The sequence below is a fragment of the Notolepis coatsorum genome (assembly GCF_963971535.1).
Source record: "Notolepis coatsorum genome assembly, chromosome: 5".
NCBI classification, from domain to species: Eukaryota; Metazoa; Chordata; class Actinopteri; order Aulopiformes; family Paralepididae; genus Notolepis; species Notolepis coatsorum.
In genome coordinates, this window is record NC_140169.1 from 26,188,092 (window position 1) to 26,211,399 (window position 23,308).

A 23,308-nucleotide genomic window follows, 5' to 3' on the forward strand; every position below is an offset into this window, starting at 1 on the left:
ATGATTTGAGGTATCATGGAAACATTTGTATCTTGTATCAGACTCGAATCTAACCGTTCTTGAAAATAGTTCTCATTTTAAAATAGAGTATTTATCATAATAACCTGATTGGAGTACCTGATGGGAGAACAATTCAGATAGTAAGAGGTTGTTAATCAAGAAAGAAAAGCACACATACTGTAATTGACTTTCAGATACATTACAAGTCATTCAGAACTTAAAGGGTTCTATAATGTACCTTAGAACGGGGGGAAAGGTGGAGTATATGAGAAAGACCTATCGCTCTGACAGCACTAAACATCTAAAATACTGGGTTGATATGTCTATTTTATGTGTATCTGCCAATTCCATGATTTTATATGTCTATTTTATGTGTATCAGTGATAATCAAACCGTAAACAAAGAGGCCACCGCCTAAGATGTCAGATCCTAATGTGAAAAACTATGTGATTTAATGTTCTATGCCTTATCTTGACTTGTCCATTTTGCTGTTGCTTAATTTTATGTCTGCACTTTATCCATTGTTCTTGATCTGCCAATGTTGTGCTCATTTTATGCTTATATTTTTATTTTACTGCTGTGAAACACTTTGAATTCTTGTATGAAAGGTGCTATACAAATAAAGTGTATTATTATTATTATTATTATTATTATTATTATTATTATTATTATTATATTATTATTATTATTATTATTATTATTATTATTATTATTATTATTATTATTATTATTATTATTATTATTATTATTATTATTATTATTATTATTATTATTATTATTATTATTATTATTATTATTATTATTATTATTATTATTCCTGGGGTTACTTTAACTCCTATGTGGCGATCCTCGACGCGTCTATGCTTTTACCAACGCGTTCGTGTTTCCGGGTTCCCGTTTTGCGCTCTGATTGGCCAGGTCATGTGACATGTGCGCCAATCGTGGGACGGCAAGTTCTGCGCCTATTTCCGGGTCGAACAGCCTGCAAACTACCTAACGCCTAGTTTATCACTGGTTAAGCTTAGGCGACTCTTTCGAAGTTGGTTAAGGTTAGAGTTTGGAATCAGGGCAGGCGTTCTATCGTCATAGACCTTTACCAACTTCGAAAGAGCGCCTAAGCTTAACCAGTGTAGAAACTTGCGGTCCCACGATTGGGCGTACATGTCACAAGACCTGGCCAATCAGAGACGCGGAAACACGAAAGCGTTGGTAAAAGCAATCAGGCATCCTGGACTCATCTGGCACCTAACAAGGCTGCTCTGCCTGTAGGTGTGATCAGTCTCATGGTCTTTATAGATAAGCCTTTACCGTGAAGATCCATGTCCCGTATCCGCGCCTCTGCATCCCAGCAGTTCTCCTGGATCACTCGGAACAGCTTCCCATCCCTCATCATCTGGGCTTCACCCTGTAACAACAGATATATTAGAAAACAGGCATACATGCAGACATGCAGACTGCCAGGCCACCCCCCATCCAAATAGAGGGCCTAACTTCACTTTTTTACTATTTATTTTATATCAGTGACGGCCACTAGATGGTGGCAGAGGGTTGATTATTGTTCTATCCCTGAGAATAGCATTAGAATCCCAAAATTAAATATGCATCTTGACTGACTGATTGATTGATTGATTGATTGATTGATTGATTGATTGATTGAAAACTTCATTAACATATTGCAGAATGGGTACAGTACAGTACAGCTCAATACATACAATTGTTAAGGGGATGCAGACCAGAGAAAGACTTTCGTCTTGTTTACATCAGGGTCCCCCATTTTCAATTCATCGTAACATATATGACATACATGACATACAGATAGACAGTACTGCTACATCTATACATTTATGACATACCAGATTTACAAATACAGTACTGTTTGTGATACAAAAAGAGTCCAGAAAGAAAGAGTATATACATTTGGCGTAGAAACTGTACATTGGATTGGGTAGGTGGGGGGGACTGTACATTGGAGGTGGTTGTGGGGGGGGGGGTTGGGTAGGAGGGGGGGGGGGGGGGGGGCGGGGGGTTGGGTAGGAGGGGTGGGTGGGGGACACTGTACAACTATACAAACAAAACTGTACATTGGAATATTGACAAGACCATACTTGGTAATTTACTGTACATTGGAGGGGGTTGTGTTAGGACATTTACAGGGGCCAGTTTCGAATTGCAGTCTCCCGTAGGTGTTTTTTGAGAGTGTTTTTGAACGTGGGTAGTGATTCACATTCCTTTACAGCTTTGGGTAGGGCGTTCCACATTGATGTGGCATAATTGCGAAACATGTTTAGTCCCTTGTTTGAGCCAAATCTGGGTTTAACATGATTTGTGGAGCTCCCTCTGGTGTTGTGATCGTGGTATTCACTGACCTTTGGGAAGTATTTTGACATGTACATGGGTACCTTGGTCGTGTAGTGTATCTTGTAGACCAGGCCCATTGCAAGTTGCTGTACTCTGTCGTCTACTCTAAGCCATCCTAGGTTGTCAAAGTGGGCAGGGGTGAGGTGGGTTCTAGGAGTAAGGTCAAGCAGTAGTCTGACCAGTTTGTTTTGAGATGTTTGTAATTTTGTTTTTAGCGCCTTTGAGGTGCTTTGGTACCATGAGGTGCAAGCATAGTCGTAGTACCCTTGAATGAGTGCTCCTGCCAGAGTCTTCAGGGTATTCTTGTTTACCAGTGAGGAGATCCGGTACAAGAATCGAGTTCGTTGGTTGACTTTTTTTATTACATTGGATGCCATTTTGTCACAGGAAAGATTTGCCTCTAGGATGGAACCCAGGTAGGTAATATCTTCTTTCCTTGTGACAATATTGTCACCCACTGTAACTGAGAAGCCGTCGGTCTTGCTGAGTTTGTTATTTGAACCGAAGAGAATGGACTCTGTTTTGCCCATGTGTAATGATAGTTTGTTATCAGCGAGCCATATGCATATTTTGCCTAGTTCTGAGCTGAGGGTTTTTTCAACCTGTAACTTGTTCTTGTCAGAGACCAGCAGGGCTGAGTCGTCCGCAAACAGGAACAAGTTGCAGTCACAAGCTGACGACATGTCATTTGCATAAATTAGGAACAGTAGCGGACCTAGTATGCTTCCTTGTGGAACACCACAGCTTACTGTGAGGGGGGGGGATAGGGTGCCGTTTACCTCCACCATCTGCTCTCTCCCCTCCAGGTAGGATTGCATCCAGCTCACTGATAGACTATCAAAACCAATTGCTTTTAGCTTGTCAATCAGAATGGTGTGATTGACAGTGTCGAAGGCCTTTTGTAGGTCCAGCATGACCATGCCGCAGTATTTGCCCGCGTCCACCTCTTGTTTGATGTGGTCGTTTAAATAGAGAAGGCATGTGTCAGTGGAGTGGGATGTTCTGAAGCCAGATTGGAATTCGTAGATTAGATTTTTTTCCGCGAGGTCTTTTTCGACCTGTTCGTATAAAAAATGTTCCATGACTTTCGAGATGGAGGTAAGGATAGAAACAGGGCGGTAGTTGCCTGGGTCTAATTTACTGCCTTTTTCGTGCAGAGGGGTCACTCTCGCAATTTAGTCCTTGGGGACGTGTCCCTGTTTTATGGAGAGGTTTATTATGTGTGTGATGACTGGGGTGATGGCGGCTGCTGAGTCTTGGAATTTGGAAGGGATGTTGTCATGGCCAGTGGCCTTGTTAGGTTGGAGGGCGCTCAGTTTTTTGAGTACCTCATCTGTTGTTACCATTTCCAGTTTGAAGTCGTCTTTGTGGACCCCTAGGTTCTTGTAGTATGCTACTATGTGTTCTACCCCATCATGCCCTGAGTGGGAGGGTAGTTTGTTTACCAGTGTTGTGGCTATGTTTGTGAAGAAACTATTTAAGTAATTGGCTACATCCAGCTTTTCTGTGATGAGCGTATTGTCCGTCTTTATGTTTATGTTTGAGAATCTGGTTTTAAGTTTTTTACTGCAGCCTAGTTGGTTATTGAGTAATTTCCAAAGTTCACATGGTTTGTTTTTGTTTTCCTCGGTTTTGTCATTGATGAAATATTTTTTTGCTGTTTTGATCATGGAGTTTACATCATTTCTTAGTCTGTTTCTTTCCAGTTTGAGTTCAGTCACGTGGGCTTGGAGTTCACTGCTCGTGCTTATGGTAAGCTTTGACTGACTTTTACGAAACTCAGAGCATTTTTTGTCTCTGGTTTTCATAGCGGTCAGTATTTCAGCGTGCATCTACGGCTCCGCGCGATTTTTTACCCTGGTGGTTCTTAGGGGGGCCATGTTGTTTAGTATCGTTGAAAATTTGGTTTTGAAGCCAAGCCATGTTTCTTCAACCAGTGTACCATTGAGCTCATCTGACCAGTCCAGACCCTCCAGTTCAAGGTTAAAGGCCTCGCTAGAGTAGGTTTTGAGGTCTCTAGATGTGACTGTTTTGTGACAGCCAGCCTTTTGTTTTAGCTTTTTGCGGGTACAGAATATCATATAATGATCACTTAACCCGCATGCTATAACCCCTTTATTGGCGATCTTGGACTTGTCAGACTAGATTGGTCTCCGAGCTGCATTTCAAATCAAGTGTATTTATTGTAGCCCACGATCACAGTTACATGTCTAGTCAGCAGGCTTCACGTGCCCACATTTGCCATGGAATCATAGTAATCATAATAATCTTAATTACCCACCTCATACAAGATTCAAGATTGTTTATTGTCATGTGCACAGTTAAACAGACCGTACCAATGAAACTCTTACTTTGCTAGTCCGCCCTTCACACAAAATCACACAATACTATTTAAATACTATAGTCATACTAGCGATGCGTCATCGTGAATAAGCCTACGTCCTAATGTGAAGTTGGCTGACGTCAAAGCTTCCACTGCCTAAGCAGCTGCACACACGCCGGCTGGCTGTGTGTTCTGTACGGTGCTGTTCTATTCTGGCCTTGAAGTATGTTCTACGGCGACTCGGCGACGTGGCGGTTCTCCAGCTGCTCACACAGCAAGGTCCCGGCAGCACAGGGTGCAACCGAGGAGCACCCGCTGTGTCGGTGTCGCACATGCACTGCATTTGCATAAACACACACACTCAACACATAATCCTGCATTTGCATGTGTACACACACACACACACACACACACACACACACACACACACACACACACACACACACACACACACACACGCGTGTGCACAGACACACACACACTTATGGCTCACCTTGCAGTGGTGGTGAAGCTGGACAAACCCATCATACCCATACCTCTAAAAAAAAGAAGAGCAGTCTGTGATTATCATGAGCTGGTTATTTTGTGGGAGCACCATGTTAGAGCGACACTGTGTAGACTATAGAATAACTGCTGTGAATGGTTATACTTGATATACACTAAATCTATTTATTATATAAATATCAAAAGGCAGGTTCAGAATGATGGACTCCGATCCCTATTCCCTACTCATCAACGATGCTGAGGAAGTCATTCATCAGCACAATCCAAGCTGTGATTCATATACACAGCTCCTCAGTTAGCCACAGATGAGGAGCACATTCAGCCATACAGTAGACTTATCCCCCTCACGACCCACCACAAGCTGCCTCGGCCAGTCCTTCCTGCCAGTAGCCATCAGGCTCCACAACCGTGAGGAATGCACGCCAATTGGAGAGGCTGGTGAACTTGAGAACAGTTAGGACAATTTTACTCTTAATAATAAATACTGTTAGGACTATCTGACACTACACAGGATAATAGATAATCACTATTATCACAATCACCATTATTACTTTACCCTTTGTTCTATGTTCTATGCTCTATTATTATTAATTATTATTATTATTATTATTATTATTATTATTATTATTATTATTATTATTATTATTATTATTATTATTATTATTATTATTATTATTATTATTATTATTATTATTATTATTATTATTATTATTATTATTATTATTATTATTATTATTATTATTATTATTATTATTATTATTATTGTCAGCAGGGCTCTATAGCTTGAGATAAACGACCACTATGCTTTTGATCCTGGGGGTCTAAACATGGTGACTCTGATAAGCACATTTTTGCCTTGCTATGGATCCTGCAGCAGGTTTTACGGTCTGGGTTAGTGTTAAAGTTAGAGGTTCTATGTAGGATTGCAAGTAACTGTCTAACTGTATATATAACTATTTCCACCAGAGGGCGCTCTAGGCGGAGCCACTAATGCTGCCTGGTCAGTCAGAGTATTTAAGGAGATGTCTCCTCCCCCTCTACCTCTTTCCCCACCTGCCTCTCACGGAGAGGAGAACTCATGTGCTGCTGCTTTACCATGTGAATAATAAACCACGCCAAAGGCTAAAGATAGAAACCATGCCTCTTGACCACATTATTGTCGCCCCATAGCCAGATTCTGTCAACAGGTTATGGGCCCAGATCACGCAGGGGCGAAATAATAAAGGGTAGCAAGTTTAGCTGAAGTATAGGCTAGGTTAGCACCGGGAGTACCGCGTGGCTAGACGCTAGGCCAACAGGAGCTAAAGCTACGCGCACCCTCAAAGAGCAACATGGAATCCAACACAACGATCCTGCGCGTCAAGAGGAAGTGGGGCGCCGACCCCACCAACGCGCTGCTGCTGGAGCGCAAGCGGACCCGCCCGGAGAGCAGCGTGCAGAGCCCCGGGGAGGCGGCACCGGGGGAGACGGAGCCTGCTGAGCCCAACGGAGGCGAGGGGGAGAACCCCCGTCTTAGAACTCGTGGCGACCAAGGGAAGGAGCAAATGGCCCTCATTTAATGGAAAGGCAGAGGACTATGAGCTCTGGGAAGAGCGCATGTTATGCTGCATGCACGGTGTGGGACTGAAGACGACGATCTTGACGGCCCCCACGGGAGACCTGACGGCGGAAGCACAAGCCCTGGACGACAAGCGTAATGCAGATGCATACTGTGAGTTAGCACCACTGCTCGACGACACAAGCTTGGGGCTGATATTCCGCGACACTAAAGACAAAGGCCGAGAAAGCCTGGGAGTGCTGAGAGAACATTATATCGGGCAAGGGAGACCCCGAGTCATGGCCCTCTACATAGCACTAACAGCCCTGAAGAAGGGGCACACCGAGACTGTGACCGAATACGTCATCAGAGCTGAGCAGATCATGACGGCATTGAAGAGTGCAGCAGAAGCACCAAGCGATGGGCTAATGATGGCGATGGTGATGAGGGGACTACCGGAGCTGTACAAACTGTTCACACTCCTGGTAACACACGGTTCAGCGGACATGACGCTGGGAAAGGCCAAGTTGCGAAACTTCGAGGCCTCAGAAGATACCCACCCAGCCGCCGCGGAGGCGGGAGAGAGGGTGCTGAAGGCCCGAGCGATGCCAACGGAGAAGACCAGGCCCACGACGGAGCTGGCGTGTTGGCGATGCGGAGACAAAAGGCCATCGGAGAGGTAACTGCACAAGGACTGTCTGGTGTGGCTTCTGCAGATCCACGAGGCACACAGACAGAGCGTGCATGAAGAAACGCGACCAGAGCGCGCGATACGTGCATGGACAAGATGGCGGCCATAGGCAAGATGGCGGCGACGGTCGACGTGAGACGAATCGAGACGACGCCCGGAGAGTAGCGGGACAAGAGGGCTTCATCACCAGGGCGCAGACAGCGTACGTCACCAGGCCAACGCAGCTGCAACAGACCCAAAGGAAGGGACTGATCGTGGACACAGGTGCGTCGTCCCACGTCGGTTTTCAGGCCTGTTTTTCTAGGACTGACACACTGCTCACTGACAGCTGACAGCTATGGCATCGGGTGTGGCTGGAGCAACAGCAGCTCTCCTAACTTTTATCTTGTTCTTAAACATTGCGGGGTTTCTTGGCTATACCCCTCATGATTTTAATTGCAGATTCTTAAAGGAATGTAAATCACAAATTGGTGATACTCCTTCGAACGGAATGAACGCCAAACATTTTGGCTTCGGTAAAGCGGCGGTGTTGACTTCATTTGTTTGTCACCTGGGGCAACTCCGCGTCAAATTAAAATCAAACAAGCGGAACGTAAACGCTGGGAGGCTTATTATAGCAATTTGCCTGCTATTGTCCGGGGATATTCATCAGTGTCCTGGCCCGGGGAATTCAAATTCAAATGGGGAAGGAATCAATTTAACGGATCTGCCGAGGAGCGACTACACCTCCCCTCAGGTAAGCTCGGGGTTCGGGGAATCTGCGGGCGTTACCTGTGACATCTTCACCGATCCGTCTGCACTTCTCTGCCTGGGAGCTGTTCCGAGGGCCTTAGGAGATGACGCCGGGCGATCCGAGTGCGGAGCAACCGGAGAAGGAGACGGTGAAGCAGGGAACGACATCGGGTGGAGAGGCAACTTCGAGAGGATTGAGGAAGCTGGAGCCACCGTTAAATCGTTACCTGACGCGGGCAGTGAAGAAAGACGGGGCCGGGATAGTCGGGAGGATCCACATCGATCACCTCTCCGTGATGGTGAAATTACAGCGGGATCATCAATCTGTACCATTGAAAATGGAACTATAAAGGACGCAGGTAATCTGGATTCTGTCTTTGATTCCAGAGGATTACACCTGATACACGTAAACACTAGGAGTCTCCTCCCCAAACTCCACGAACTTCGACTGCTTGCTAGTAAGAATAATCTTTCAATAATCTGCTGTAGTGAAACATGGCTAGATGATTCTGTACCAGATGCTGAAATTGAAATAGAGAATTTCACGGTGATAAGGAAAGATAGAAATAGAAATGGCGGTGGTGTCTGTATTTTTGTGAGGTCAGATATTGATTTTAATGTTAGAGATGATTTAAATAATGATCAAATAGAGGCAGTCTGGTTGGCTATTTCTCTCCCCAAAAGCAAACCAATCCTCGTTGGGGTGTGCTATCGTCCCCCAAATCAGAGTGATTTTTATGATTTATTGGGAGAGACCTGCTCTAATTGTGATGACTTTACCACAGCAGAGATTATTGTCCTTGGGGATTTAAACACTGACTTTCTCAAGAAGGACTCTACTATTTTCAAAGCTTGTGATACCTTTTGTAGATTGTTTGATCTTCATCAGATGATTAAGGAACCTACTCGTGTTACACACACCTCCCAAACCATTATTGATCTGGTTTTGGTATCGGATAGGACCAGGATAAGCAAAAGTGGAGTAGTAGAATATACTATCAGTGACCATTCCATGATCTTTGTGACTAGGAAGATACAGAGAAATATATTTAAGTGTCACAATACAGTGAAAATTAGGTCTCTGAAAAACTACAGCAAAGCTGCTCTCATCGAGTGTTTTAATAATGTAGATTGGGCAACTGTTCTGAAATGTAATAATATTGATAACGCCTGGATATGTTTTAAATCTATTTTTCTAAATGTAGTGGAGAAACTAGCACCAAGCAAAGTGGTAAGGATCAAGCGTAGAACAGAGCCCTGGGTTACTGATGACATTTTAAAACTGATACATTTAAGAAATCTAAGTTTTTCAAAATTTAAGAAATCAAGGGATAATTCAGACTACCAAGAGTTTAAGAAACTAAGAAGTGAAGCGAACAGGGAGATTATGACAGCCAAAAAATCCCACTTTTCTGAAAAGATAGTCGAATACAGGAACAACCCCAGTAAATTGTGGAAATCATTAAAGGATCTAGGCTACAGCAAAAGGCTAAAAACCAAACCTAGCAGCCTTAGTTTGAACCACGAGGGTAAATTGACCTCAGACAAAAAAGAGGTGGCGGAGGGGCTGAACACGTACTTTACATCAGTGGCAAGTAATCTGGTAAAAGATCTCCCACAGCATTCAGGGCGTTTTGGAGAAGCACAGGTTAATGAGTATTACTCACAACTAGAGCTGCAAGAGGACTCCTTTTCTTTTAGTAAAGTGACAGAGAGCGCAGTCCTCAAGAGGCTAAATCAACTTAATTCCAGTAAAGTGACAGGATTAGATCAGATGCCTGCTAGGTTTCTTAACGACGCAGCAGAGAGCATCACACCTGCTATTACCCACCTAATCAATCTCTCCATTGAGCATGGGAAGGTACCAGCAGATCTAAAGAGTGCTAGAGTAATCCCACTCTATAAGAAAGGTAATAAGTCAGACAAGGGTAACTATAGACCAATTAGCATTTTAAGTATACTATCAAAAGTCATGGAAAAAATCATTCATGAACAGATCAATACATATTTAGTGAGTAACAATATCCTATTTGAGCATCAGTCAGGCTTTAGACAATCTCATTCCACTGAGACTTGTCTGGTGTATTTGACTGACTGCATCAGAAAGGAGATTGATGCAAAGAAATTCTGTGGAATGATCATGTTGGACCTACAAAAGGCCTTTGATACGGTTGACCATAGTGTCCTTTTATTTAAATTGAAGGCGATTGGGTTTAGTTGGTCAGCGTTGAACTGGGTCACCTCATATCTATCAGGCAGGTCTCAGATGGTAGATGTAAACGGGACCTACTCCTCAGCCAAGGCGATCACCTGCGGGGTGCCTCAAGGGAGTGTCCTGGGGCCGCTCTTCTTTCTCATTTACATAAATTATATGAAGAATGCCTGTTCATCAGACCTTTTTCTTTATGCGGATGACTCAGCCATTCTGGTCTCCCATAAGGACTTGGCAGTAGTGGAGAGGACCCTTAGTGAGGAGCTATCAAATGTGCAGACATGGCTGTCAGATAACAAACTATCTCTTCATCTAGGAAAAACAGAGGCCATCCTGTTTGGATCAAAGAAACGGCTTGGTAAAGATATTGAAATGAAGGTAAGAGTAGGTGAAAAGCAAATAACAAACAAGGATTCTGTTGTATATCTAGGCTGCATACTGGACAAACATCTTACAGGAGAGGCCATGGCTAAAAAAGCCCACACTAAAATCTGCCAGAAAACGAAATTCCTAGCTAGACAAGGGAAACTACTGGACCAGGCAACACTTAAAATGCTAGCGGGCGCATTAGTACAGAGTCACTTTGACTATGCTGCCACCTCCTGGTTCAGTGGCGCTCCACAGGTCCTGAAAAATAAACTTCAGACAGCTCAAAACAAATTAATTAGAGTAGTCCTTAAACTACCTCCACGCACTCACCTAGGGCCAACTTTCTTTAGGCAACTAAACTGGCTTCCGGTCAATAAAAGGGTAATTCACATCAAATTAGGTCTCACACACAAGATAGTTCAAAATACAGGTCCGAAATATCTATCTAATTATTTTAATCGATTCCGTGACAATCATTCATACTCCACTAGAAGGAGCAGTACGGATTTTATTCTGCCAAGATTTAACTCACTAATGGGCACAAATACATTTTTATATTCTGCAGCACTGGAGTGGAACAAGCTTCCAGTGGCCCTGAAAAACATCGAAGAGGGGGGAAGTTTTAGACGTGCCACAAAGAAATGGCTAGCCAGTGTAGTATAGAATAGCCATAGGAAGGAGAGGGTAGGAAGTGCTTTTTTTGTATGGGGTTGCTATTATGTTTTATTCTGTTTTTTATTATGATGATCTTTGTTTTATTATGATGCTCTATGTTTTATTATGATGCTCTATGTTTTATTATGATCCTCTATGTTTTTATTATGATGCTCTGTTTTAGTATGTTTTATTATGATGCTCTATGTTTTATGATGTCTGTCCATGTCCAAAATCAGGGACCATGATGGAAATAAGTGCTTGCACTTTCTCATGTTTTTATCCCTTGGATGCTGTCTTTTACTCCACAATAAAAATCAATCAATCAATCAACGACAGGAGTCGGTTCAAGAACTTTGACAACACTTTCCACCCGGAGAGACACAGCATGGAGCTGGCAGACGGGAAGCGCACCTACGGGTTGGCGCAAGAGAGAGGAGACGCACAGGTATGCCTCACAGACAGTGAGGGGCGCCGGCGTACAGTGACGTTAAAGAACGCTCTCTACGTACCATCGTTCCCACAAGGACTATTCTCTGTAATAGCTGCTACTGCGAACGGTGCCAGAGTGGTCTTCATTGAAGGTAAACATTTTCTTGTAGAGCCCAACGGTACGCGATTCAACATAGAGGTGTACCAGAGAATGTATTATCTGCAAACAGAGTGTAATGGCAATGACAAGTGTAATGATGATAATGATATGTGTAACGTGACTGTCAGTCACGATATTCAGACATGGCATGAGATTATGGGTCATTGTAATTACGAGGATTTACTGAAACTGCAAGCAGTGACAGAAGGCATGCACATTGAAGGTGAAAAGCGTAGACCTGACAAAGAATGTGTAGTGTGCATAAAGGGGAAGTTTACTCAATCGAGAAACAGAAATCCCACAGAAAAAGTAAAGGTACCACTTGCGCTAGTTAACACAGATCTTGCCGGTCCAGTAACAAACGAGTCCATAGGAGGCTTTAGATATGTACAGTCTTTTACAGATGTGTGCACAGGGGCAGTGTTTGTTTACTTTCTCAAAGCAAAGAGTGACACACTCCAGGCCACAGAGAAATTCCTGGCAGACATAGCCCCTTACGGTAACGTAAGATGCTTGAGGTCCCACAACGGAACTGAGTTCACAAACAGAGAGTTCCAATCACTGTTGAGGAGGAACAAGATAAGACACGAGACGTCATGTCCATATTCCCCACACCAGAACGGAGTGGCAGAGAGGGAATGGCGCACTATTTTCGAAATGGCTAGGTGTAAGCTAGTAGACAGTAACTTACCTAAGAGTCTATGGCATTATGCGGTGCAAGAAAACGCTTACACCAGAAACAGGTGCTTTAATAAGCACACAGGCACCACCCCATATACAGCACTGACAGGAAAGAAGTGTAATCTAGCTAGAATGCACAAATTTGGATCAGTGTGTTATGCTTACCTGCAGGACAGAGGGAAGCTCGAGTCCAGATGTGAAAAAGGACTCTTTGTAGGGCACGACAAAGGAAGCCCTGCTTTCCTAGTTTATTATCCCGGTAAAGGGGGAGCGCAGAAACACAGGCTAGTCAAGTTTGTCACAAAGACAACATGTGAGAGCGAGACACAGACAGAGGAGCCAGAGCTGGACTCCAGAGTAAGGTGTGAAGAAACAGAGACACCTCAGCCCAGTGTACTTAGCACGGTCGTGCAGACAGACAGTCAGCAACCCCCAGAGGGCGATGACGAGGAGCACCCAAGGGTGACGTCACGTGCCCCAAGCAGTGGGAGGTATCCCTCAAGGGAACACAAACCCCCAAAGTATCTCACAGACTATGCCCCGGAGAGGAAGTGACGAGGATGACAGTACACTTACCACCATTGATTACTGCTACAGGGTAGTCAGTGGGATACCTCAGACCTTTAAAGAGGCCATAGTGTCCCCTGAATCAAGTAAATGGGAGAGAGCAATGGATGAGGAGATGAGGTCCCTAGAGGACAACCACACCTTTACTCTAACCAAGTTACCAGAGGGAAGACAGACAGTGGGAGGGAAATGGGTGTACTCAATCAAGGAGGGTATTGAAGGCCACGACAAGTACAAAGCGAGATTTGTAGCTAAGGGTTACAGTCAGAGGGAGGGGATAGACTACGGTGAAACATTCTCCCCCACAGCCAATCTGACCAGTGTAAGGGTAGTGATGCAGAAAGCAGCTGAGGACAATTTGATTTTACATCAGATGGATGTGAAGACAGCCTATCTGCACGCACCCATAGATAGGGAGATATATATGGAACAACCTGAAGGTTACGAAAAGAAAGGAGAGAAGCTAGTGTGTAAGCTAGAAAAATCCATTTACGGCCTGAAACAGTCTGGGCGAAATTGGAACGAGATGCTTCATACATGTCTCATTGAAGATCACTTCCTACAGAACCCAGTAGACCCCTGTGTTTACTCAAGAGAGTCAAAAGAGTCAGGAAAAGTGATCATCGTCATTTGGGTGGATGATTTGATCATCGCAGCAGACAACACTAGAAACCTAGAACAGGTGAAAGGTATGGTCTGCACCAGATTCAAAATGAAAGACCTTGGAAGGTTAAAGCATTTTCTAGGCATGGACTTTGAACAGTCTGCCAATTGTGTAAAAATATCCCAGAAGAGATATGTGGAAAAGATCCTGAAACGTTTTGACATGCAATAATGTAGATCAAGGGAAACACCATGTGATAAAAAATTAGACTACCAGGAGGATGCTCAGAAACTGACAGATGTAAAAATGTACAGAGAAGCTGTGGGTAGCCTCATTTATTTGACAACATGTACTCGCCCTGACCTATGTTTTGTAGTGAGTAAATTGTCACAGCATTTTGCTGACCCCACAGAGGAGCATTGGATTAATAATACATCTATTTTATATAGCGCTTTTCCAGGTGCTCAAAGACGCTTTACATGGGCAGGAGAGACAAACTATGGCAAAACAAAAAACAGAACAAAAATAATACATGACAAAAATAAAATAACACTGACAGAATTAGAGGTCAAAAGCAAGATTGAAAAGGTGAGTTTTGAGGGCTGATTTAAAAGATGTCAGGGTGTTTGCATCACGGATATGGCTTACAGCAAAACATGTTTTTCGTTATCTCAAAGGTACAGCAGATAAACAGCTGTGTTTCAGAAAGAGCAGCGAGGGCTTAGGGCTTAAAGCCTACAGTGATGCAGACTGGGCAGCTGACACCACAGATAGAAGAAGTACCACAGGATATTGTGTGAGTTTGAACACAAACAGCTCACTGGTTTCGTGGAAAACAAAGAAGCAGCCCACAGTGGCACTATCAACTTGTGAAGCCGAATATATGGCTCTAGCTATGACAATACAGGAATGTATTTATCTAGATAGAACAACTGCTTGAAGGGATGGATACCTATGTATATAAGAAGACTGTTGTTTACGAGGACAACCAGGGAACCATTGCGATAGCTAGAAACCCTGTGTGCCGGCAGAGATGTAAACATGTCGATATAAAATATAATTTCATCAGATCTGTCATCAGAGAAGAAAGAATGACACTGATTTACTGTCCAACGGACGACATGGTAGCAGACGCTATGACGAAACCTGCTTCCAAACTGAAATTGAAGAGATTTGCAGAGGTCATGTTTGGTGTGTAAATATTGACTGCCATATTCTTTTTGATGTTCTGAATTGTATTATTTTCTTTGTAAATTGTTTTTGGAGAAGTTATAAAGTGTGCTATACAACCCTAAGTGGGAGTGTTAAAGTTAGAGGTTCTATGTAGGATTGCAAGTAACTATCTAACTGTATATATATCTGTTTCCACTAGAGGGCGCTCTAGGCGGAGCCACTAATGCTGCCACCAGGTGGCGAGTATTTAAGGAGATGTCTCCTCCCCTTCTACCTCTTTCCCCACCTGCCTCTCACGGAGAGGAGAACTCATGTGCTGCTGCTTTACCATGTGAATAATAAACCACGCCAAAGGCTCAAGATAGAAACCATGCCTCTTGACCACATTATTGTCGCCCAATAGCCAGATTATGTCAACAGTTTGGATAAGGATGTAGTCCCTGTTCCCTAATCCAGTTTTTTCACTCTGGCAGCGCCCCGGCTGCTTTCTTCTTTTTTTTCTATTATTGTTATTTTTCTCCTTTTTAAGTCCTGGTTATTGGAGCACTTTCATCACTTTGTCTGTTGTCTGTGTTGTTTGTGCAATGTCTGTCCAGATAGATGCCTTGTCTACTACTGAAAACCAAGTCTACCCACGGGTACACATAAGTAACCTGAACCTGAACCTGCTGTGGAAGAGTGGCTATTATAGACTCCTATAGTGGCTATTATAGACTGCTATAGTGGCTATTATAGACTGCTATAGTGGCTATTATACATTCACATTTACATTTAGTCATTTACCTGACGCTTTTATCCAAAGCGACTTACAAGTTCTGTATGACAAGTCATCAGGAAGGGCACAACTCTATCAGCTGAGTAACAATGTTCATCAAAGTGTTGAGTGCTACAGTGTAGGTTAGTTTATTAGGACAAGTGTATGACAGTAAGGTTAGTTAGGGTTAGATTATTATTATTATTATTATTTATTTATTTATATTTATAAAAAAAAAAAAATCAGAAAATGGTTGAAGAAGTGCGTCTTTAGTCGACGCGAAAGATTGGACGGGTTTCGGCTGTCCTAACTGGGGTGGGCACTGGGCAGTTCATTCCACCATTGTGGGGCAAGGACTGAGAAAAGGCGGCTTCTCCTTGACCCTCCCGGTGCTCAGTTAGGAGTGGGTCTGAGACGGCCAGAAGATGCAGAGCGTAGGGGTCTTGAGGGTGTGTAGTTAGAGACCATTGACCGGAGGTAGGCGGGAGCGGTTCCCTTTGCTGCACGGTATGCCAGGTCGAGGGCCTTGAAGCGGATTCATGCAGGCGGGGAGCCAGTGCAGGTCCCTAATAAGTGGGGTGACATGGGCCAACATCGGTAGGTTTGAGATCAGGCAGGCCGCTGCGTTCTGAATGAGTTGAAGAAGCTTGGTGGCAGTGGCCGGGAGGCCAGCAAGCAGTGCGTTGCTAACCTGTAAATGTAAATGTAAATGTAACCTCGTTCCCAGTTTTATCTCCTCCGTGAGATAAAGCCTGGTATATCACTATGTGTATGGGGTAGAATTTCCGGTGTATGTACTTCCCCTGGAAGCTGCCTCCGAACGGACCAAACTTTTCCCGAATCCTGTTGGCAAACAAGCTAGAACGTCCCGGTCATGTAGTAAATTCTTCAGGTAAAGCTGTTGCAGTGGCTTAAACGAGGAAATATTGTGCACTTTACATAATTAATAATTGTTTGGTCGAAACCGGAAAGCCTGTAGCCTGTACTTCCTGTACTTTCGTTTACACACTTTAGGAGGCATATGTTTACCAGCCTAGTGCGTTGCAGTAGTCGAGGCGGGAGATGACTGTTGATTGGACGAGGAGTTGGGAGGCTTCTTTTGTCAGGAAGGGGCGAATCCTTCTGACGTTGCTCAGGAGGAATCAGCAGGTTCTGGTTGTCGCTGCGATGTGAGTGGAGAAGTTCAACTGGTCGTCGAGGACAACACCAAGGTTCTTGGCGGTCGGGGACGCGGTCACTATAGACTGCTATAGTGGCTATTATAGACTGCTATAGTGGCTATTATTTTGATAATTCACTCATAATATAGTTTTAAGGCGAGAGCTAATAGATGAAGCCTTACAGATCTATGAGAGCAAAGTGGTCACCAATGTTCCATCTCATATCATCCACGCAGATGAGCATCATTTTATTCTCTGTTTGGACTCAGAGGGAAGTTCCAACTGCCCAGAAAGCATAGTGGGTTTTATGCTCTTTGGACCTTCATTGGCACTAGTCTCCCCCTGTGTCTTTTCTATTCCACAAAATGGTTTATCCAACTATGGTTAGCAAAAGAAAACATTATATATATCAATAATAAATATAATACATTTTACAATCATATACAATAATTAATATAGTTTCCAGGAACTGTTAATCACTCACTAAGGTGTTGATATTTCAAATGTTCATTATGTCACTGAGATGTATTTATTATTTACTGGAATAATACATCATAATGACATCGCACACTTAACTCTTACGTGTTAATCTGTAGACCGTTTTTGCCTAAAGGTACATGCCTAAGCGCAACAGTAAGAAGCATTTTGTACAAAAGTATTCTGTACTTCTGTATGACAACTATTAAAGAAACTTGAAACTAAGTAAATGGAAGATTGCTCCACTTCTGCAAGGTCAATTTGCATGTTCTTGGTATCTAGGAACATCTAGGGACCTTGGGGTATGTATTTCCAGTGTCAGAAATATTGTGTATGTTGCTAGGCTGAGTAAATTGTAATGAATAAATTAATTATGATTCATTATGATTTATGATTTTGATGATGATGATCAAAAATGTATACGGGGCACGAGAAAATGCTCACTGAGCTCATTCACCACCTTATTGAGATCATGTGTACAAAAAATCTAAGCAAATGAACCGCGGGAAGATGATTAAACAGAAGGATTTTGTAGATACAGTAATTAATGATAACCGACTTTAATTATAAATTCATATTTGACCTTGAACTTGACCTTATTATGGGAAAATGCTTCTCTTTCAAATGGCAGGGTTGAATCTGGATTTAGTCATTTCTTGCGGTTTTTACGATAATTAGCATTTTCCGATAAATGAGTATTTCCGATAAAACATATAAAACATCTGTAAAAATGAAAATATACACTTTGACTACTGTTTTTGATAGGGTTATGGTCTTTACTCTTGGCTACAAAAAAATATATTTTAAAACATTGACCTCTTAACATCCAAGGGCCCACATGTGGACGATTTTTTGCCGACCTCTAGTGGCTCGGGTGTGCATTTCTTTTAATACAATATATAGATAGAATTAAAGCCCTATTTGTTGCCTGTCGATTGCCCTTTCAGGTGACAAAATCCGTTCAGAGGTTCTCGAGTTACATGCCGATATGTGAGGCGTGCCCCAAAGTACGCAAAAGTACACATTACCACCCCCGACTCCCGAGGATCTAGCTCAGTCAATCATTTGGCGATCTCGAAAATCTTTGCACAGGGTTGTAGCCAATGAGTGTGGCTTTCCAATGATCCCCCATGATATGATAATTTGGGATCTAATACGGTCTCTATTGATCGATTTATGATAAAGAAAAGCAGGGTCCCTTAAGGCTTAACAGGTTCAATAACTCTCAAACCAAATAAATTTGTACCAGACAGTTTGTAGTGGTTGCACTGATGGAGTGTTCCTTTAAGGCAGTATAGCTTGCCTCAAGTGAATGCCAAGCAGTGTTTTTGTTTTTACAGGATATTTGAACAAGATTAATGTTTCACTATAGCCGGGCCAAATACACTCGTCTTCAGGTGAAAAATATTTTAGCAAGTAGCTCTCAAAGAATATCACTATGATCCCACAAAACAACATAATATCAAAAACTATAATAATAATCAGCCATCATCATAATCCACATGGCACAGCCTACTTAATCTGATGGCCAAACATCACAAAAAAGTGAAGGCACCTTCGTCCCTCTCACCACCAGAGAACATGGCTAATGATTAGCTAAAGGCCAGGACTCATTATTGACAGAGACATTGATTTAAGTTTAACCAGCCAGAGAGAACAGATTTATGGGACTGGGCCTTCACTGTTACCCCTCACTGGACCTTCCCACTGGCACTCAAAGAGGAAAATGTCAATACACTTTCTCTGGCCTTTGATAGTATTTCATTCAAGGATGTGTAAAATAGATAGATTAGATATATGGAAAAGTATATTGTCACAACAAACTGGTTTCTGTCATGCATCTAAAAAAGGTTTGTGCAAAAGGAATCCAGTATGATAATTTCTCTATAGTAGCCTATTCTGTTGTGATATGTTTACAACTATACTTTTGAGTGAAAATGTCTCGGGAATGTTAGAAGTGTGTACAGTAGGCCTACAGTAGGTTTAAATAGAAGTTACTCAACTGTACCAGAAGGCTATGCCACCACTTAGCCACTGCCCACCACAGCATGCAGTCGGTGCGTATAGCCATGCACGCGGAACGTCAGGCAATAAAACAAGTCTGCGCTTCAAAGTCTGAGCGTGTGCGTTATCTCTCATAACCTACCTGTTTTAGATCTGGCCATTCCTTTGGTAGAATATGATTATGAATGTCGATCTTCATCCTGCTGATCGCTTGAGATTTCAACTGACCGTGGAATTCTGTCACACCATGTGATGTGACCACAAATAATAAAATAAAAAAGCTTTCACGGACGTGAGCAAGGTCACTCCCCGCCCAGGCAGAGCCCCTCTGCCCCCAGGGTCCAAGCGAGCCGCTGGAGGCGAGCGTCAGGTGAATGACTGATGGAAGTGTAAAGTGCCAGGTAATTCACCACCAGCCCATAATGACTGAGTGACAACCCCATTCGATACCACTAATTATGCGTTGATAGCTGAACAGAATGTGGTGGTCCCAACAAACTAGGGCCTATTCTTTGGTTCAACAACTGATCTGTACTCGAAAAACACAATACTTTTTGTTAATGTTTCTTTATGCAAGCAGCCCATGGCTGGCTGGCTGGCTGCCGAGTTCACTTGTTATGCTGAGGCAGCATTACTGCTGCAGCGCAGTTTTGGCTACAATTTATAGCAGGTGCATAAAAGTGCATAGGAATGGGGTTTTGATAGCAGGAAGTGATATACCCTGATTAAATAGTACTCTAGTAAAAGTGCTCAATAAAATGTTTTAAGTAAATTTATAGAAGTATTTGATAGTGAATGTACAACTGTATACAACTCTGGCAGCTAAGTAAGAATGTCCGTCATACAGTGTTGAACTTGGGTGCTACAGAGTGCATAGTATAGACATATCAGCATAGTAGGTAGTAATATAGGCAAGGAAGATTACTTATTAGCAAACTGCATGATAGTAAAAGACAGTACGAAGGTTAGTATAGTATTTTGTGCACAGGACTTTAGAGGGGCAGGTGCTCAAAGGCTGAAAAGGGCACTACACTTGTGTGTATATATTAACCGATCGTGCGTAGCGCGCAAGCACGATTTTTAAGGGCCCTTTTTGAGTAGGCTTCTTGCCACTCAAAATCTATTTCCAGGTCTGGTATATCCCTTCTCCAAATAGAGTCTAGGTGGAGGGTTTCATACGAGGCCATTAGTAATTGATGATACAAATCTGATACAAAACCTCTCGATGTCTCTCTTTCATAGAAAAATGTGTGCTATCTGTGGTGTGCAATTGGTATCCTTAATGGAACACCGTGAGACTTCAAACATAACAATAATTGTGCGTAAAAAAGATATGTGGAACCGGTGAGATTAAATTTCTTTTCTATTTCATCATAGCTACAAATACCCTGTTTGTTGAAAACATCTCCTAATGTATGTATGCCTTGCTTTTCCCATCTAGAGAATCTTATAGGTCGTTTTCCAATCAGGAGTGCATTGTTATTGAATAAGGGAGTATGATTATGCCATTTATGTGGGTTAGAATATTTTTTTTGTGTTTCACGCCATATCCGGATCGCATGTGTAATTATAGGGCCAAATTTCAGTTCGCATTGCTTAATTGATATTTTGGTGTATACTATGTCCTGCAGTCTCTGTGGTGCTACTATATTTACTTCTAAATTTCTCCAGGATACTGATGCTTGGGGTTCAAACCAGGTTGTCAATGGTCTTAAAGTGTACGCCTTAAAATAGTGGAAAAAATTTGGAATTGCCATCCCTCCGTCGGCTTTGTTTCTCTGTGCGGTGGATCTTTTTATACGTGGTGGTTTGTTATTCCAAATAAATGTATATGCGGAAGAGTGTAATTTTTTCCAATAACCATCTGGAGGGGGTAACGGAAGCATTGAGCTGATGAAGTTGATTCTAGGTAAGACATCCATCTTAACTATTGAAACCCGTGCCTGTACTGAGTTTTTAAGTTTTGACCACCTGTCAAGGTCGTATTGTATTTTATTTTGGATTTCTATGTAATTGTGTTTCACCGTTTGGCTTATGGTAGGGAATACTTCAACTCCCAAGCATCTAAAGTGTTTAACCATTGGTATTTCTTCTGGAAGACTGGTATTCTTTGCAGGGGCGTTCAGTGGAAGGAAAGCCGACTTTGGCCAGTTTATTTTAAATCCCGATAGGTCGCCAAAGTCATTAATCAACTTGAGAAGATGAGGCATTGCGGTGTTAGGGTTTTGCATGAACAGTATTACGTCGTCCGCATATAGACTAATTTTGTGTTGTGTGCCCTTGATTACGATTGGTTCTATGAGTTGGGATTGTCTTATATATTGTGCTAAAGGTTCTAGTGATAAATCGAATAGTCCGGGACTAAGAGGGCAACCCTGTCTAGAAGAGCGTGATACCGGAAATATTCCCGAGGTGATTATACCTGTTGTAATCATGGCCGATCGGTCTTTGTATACTACTTTAATCATATCAATGAATCCTTTTCCTAACCCCATCCTTTCTAATACTGCCCATAGATACGACCATTCCAGCCTATCAAAAGCTTTCATTGCGTCCAGGGACAGCATCGCCTTGGGTGTGGTGTCGTCCTTGCTGGCATCTAGTACGTATAGTAATCGTCTTATGTTGTCAGTGATCAAACGGTTTCTTATGAAGCCAGTTTGATCCGGATGAACTAAAGACATCATATGCTTTTGAAGTCTGATGGCTAATACCTTAGAGAACAGTTTGATATCGGTTCCGAGGAGGCTTACGGGTCTATAACTACCGCACTCGGTGGGGTCTTTGTCTTTTTTAAGGAGGACTGTTATGAGTGCAATATTGTCGTTCTTATGAAAGTTCCCCATCTTGACTGAGTATAAAATCATATTAAGTAATAGGGGTCCAATTATGTCCCAACATGAGAGGTACATTTCTGGTGGGATACCGTCTCTTCCAGGAGCCCTACCACTTTGCATTTCGGATGTTAGGGTTTGTAACCGACCTCAAACGCAACGGCACAGAGAGAGTTGTTCAGAGTTAGCCAAAGCAAGGGCGTATTTATTTTCAGAGTTACAAGATGGAATTAAGTTGAGCAACCGAACAAACGGGGAATCTGGCATGTGAAGATTGTTGCGGCTCTGCAGATTCTCCCAGTAGGTGGTGGTGAGGAATTGGCTTGTGACGTCTGAAGCCGCTCTGCAGATCCTCCCAGCTTTCACTACCGGTGGAAACGGAGAGAGAGAGAAATCTGAGTTAGCCCAGCGCACAACAGAAACAGAGAGGTGACTGATCCAGTATATATCCCAGTGACTTGATCTTCGGTGTACCACACACAGTTAGCAGAGTCCAGAGAAAAAACAATACGGTAATCCAAAGTGTAAATCCAACACAAAAATAGGTGAGAATAGTACAAACAAAAAACGGGATCTCTTCGGTGTTTCACAAACGCACAAAAAACTGATGATCCAAAGAACTGTTTCCAAAAACTCACCAGAGCGCAACGCGTAAAGCGGGCAGATAACGAGGCGCAGCTCAGAACGGGAAAACCAGGTTCTCCACAGGGATTCTCCACGAAAGTCCTGGAGAGCAAAAGACAGCAAACAGCGACGGGGAAGGCAGGCAAATGCAGGAGTAATCAGAACGATCCAACATTGATAGTAGGGGGATCAGGGTATATAAAGCCACAGGGCGCTGATTACAAGCTGTGACAGCTGCGGGATGAAATTGATACTTGCTCCAGAAGCGTGTGGCGAGGAGAGCACCAATCAACACGGCAACTTACAGGAACGGAGCGTGTGGCGGGGAATGCAATTAATCAACAAAGTACCTTAAAGGGACGGAGCGTGTGGCGGGGAGCGGACCAAACCTCACAGTACCCCCCCCTCCACGGGAGCCACCCGGCGACCAGGCCGACCCGGCTCGCCCGGATGGGCAC

The 23,308-nt window shown here is 43.1% G+C and overlaps 1 protein-coding gene across 1 annotated transcript in view; it reads right to left on the bottom strand.

The window, feature by feature from the left end:
• acmsd (aminocarboxymuconate semialdehyde decarboxylase) overlaps positions 1-19,591 on the bottom strand; it is a gene marked incomplete at both ends in the record, with an annotated part of 64,908 nt that extends 45,317 nt beyond the window's left edge. The window contains 3 exons of the mRNA XM_084314716.1: positions 1,309-1,405; positions 5,175-5,219; positions 19,535-19,591. Of these exons, the coding sequence (XP_084170842.1) occupies positions 1,309-1,405; positions 5,175-5,219; positions 19,535-19,591 (199 nt within the window). The remainder of the gene's footprint in view (positions 1-1,308; positions 1,406-5,174; positions 5,220-19,534) is intronic.
• Positions 19,592-23,308: the final 3,717 nt, after the last annotated feature.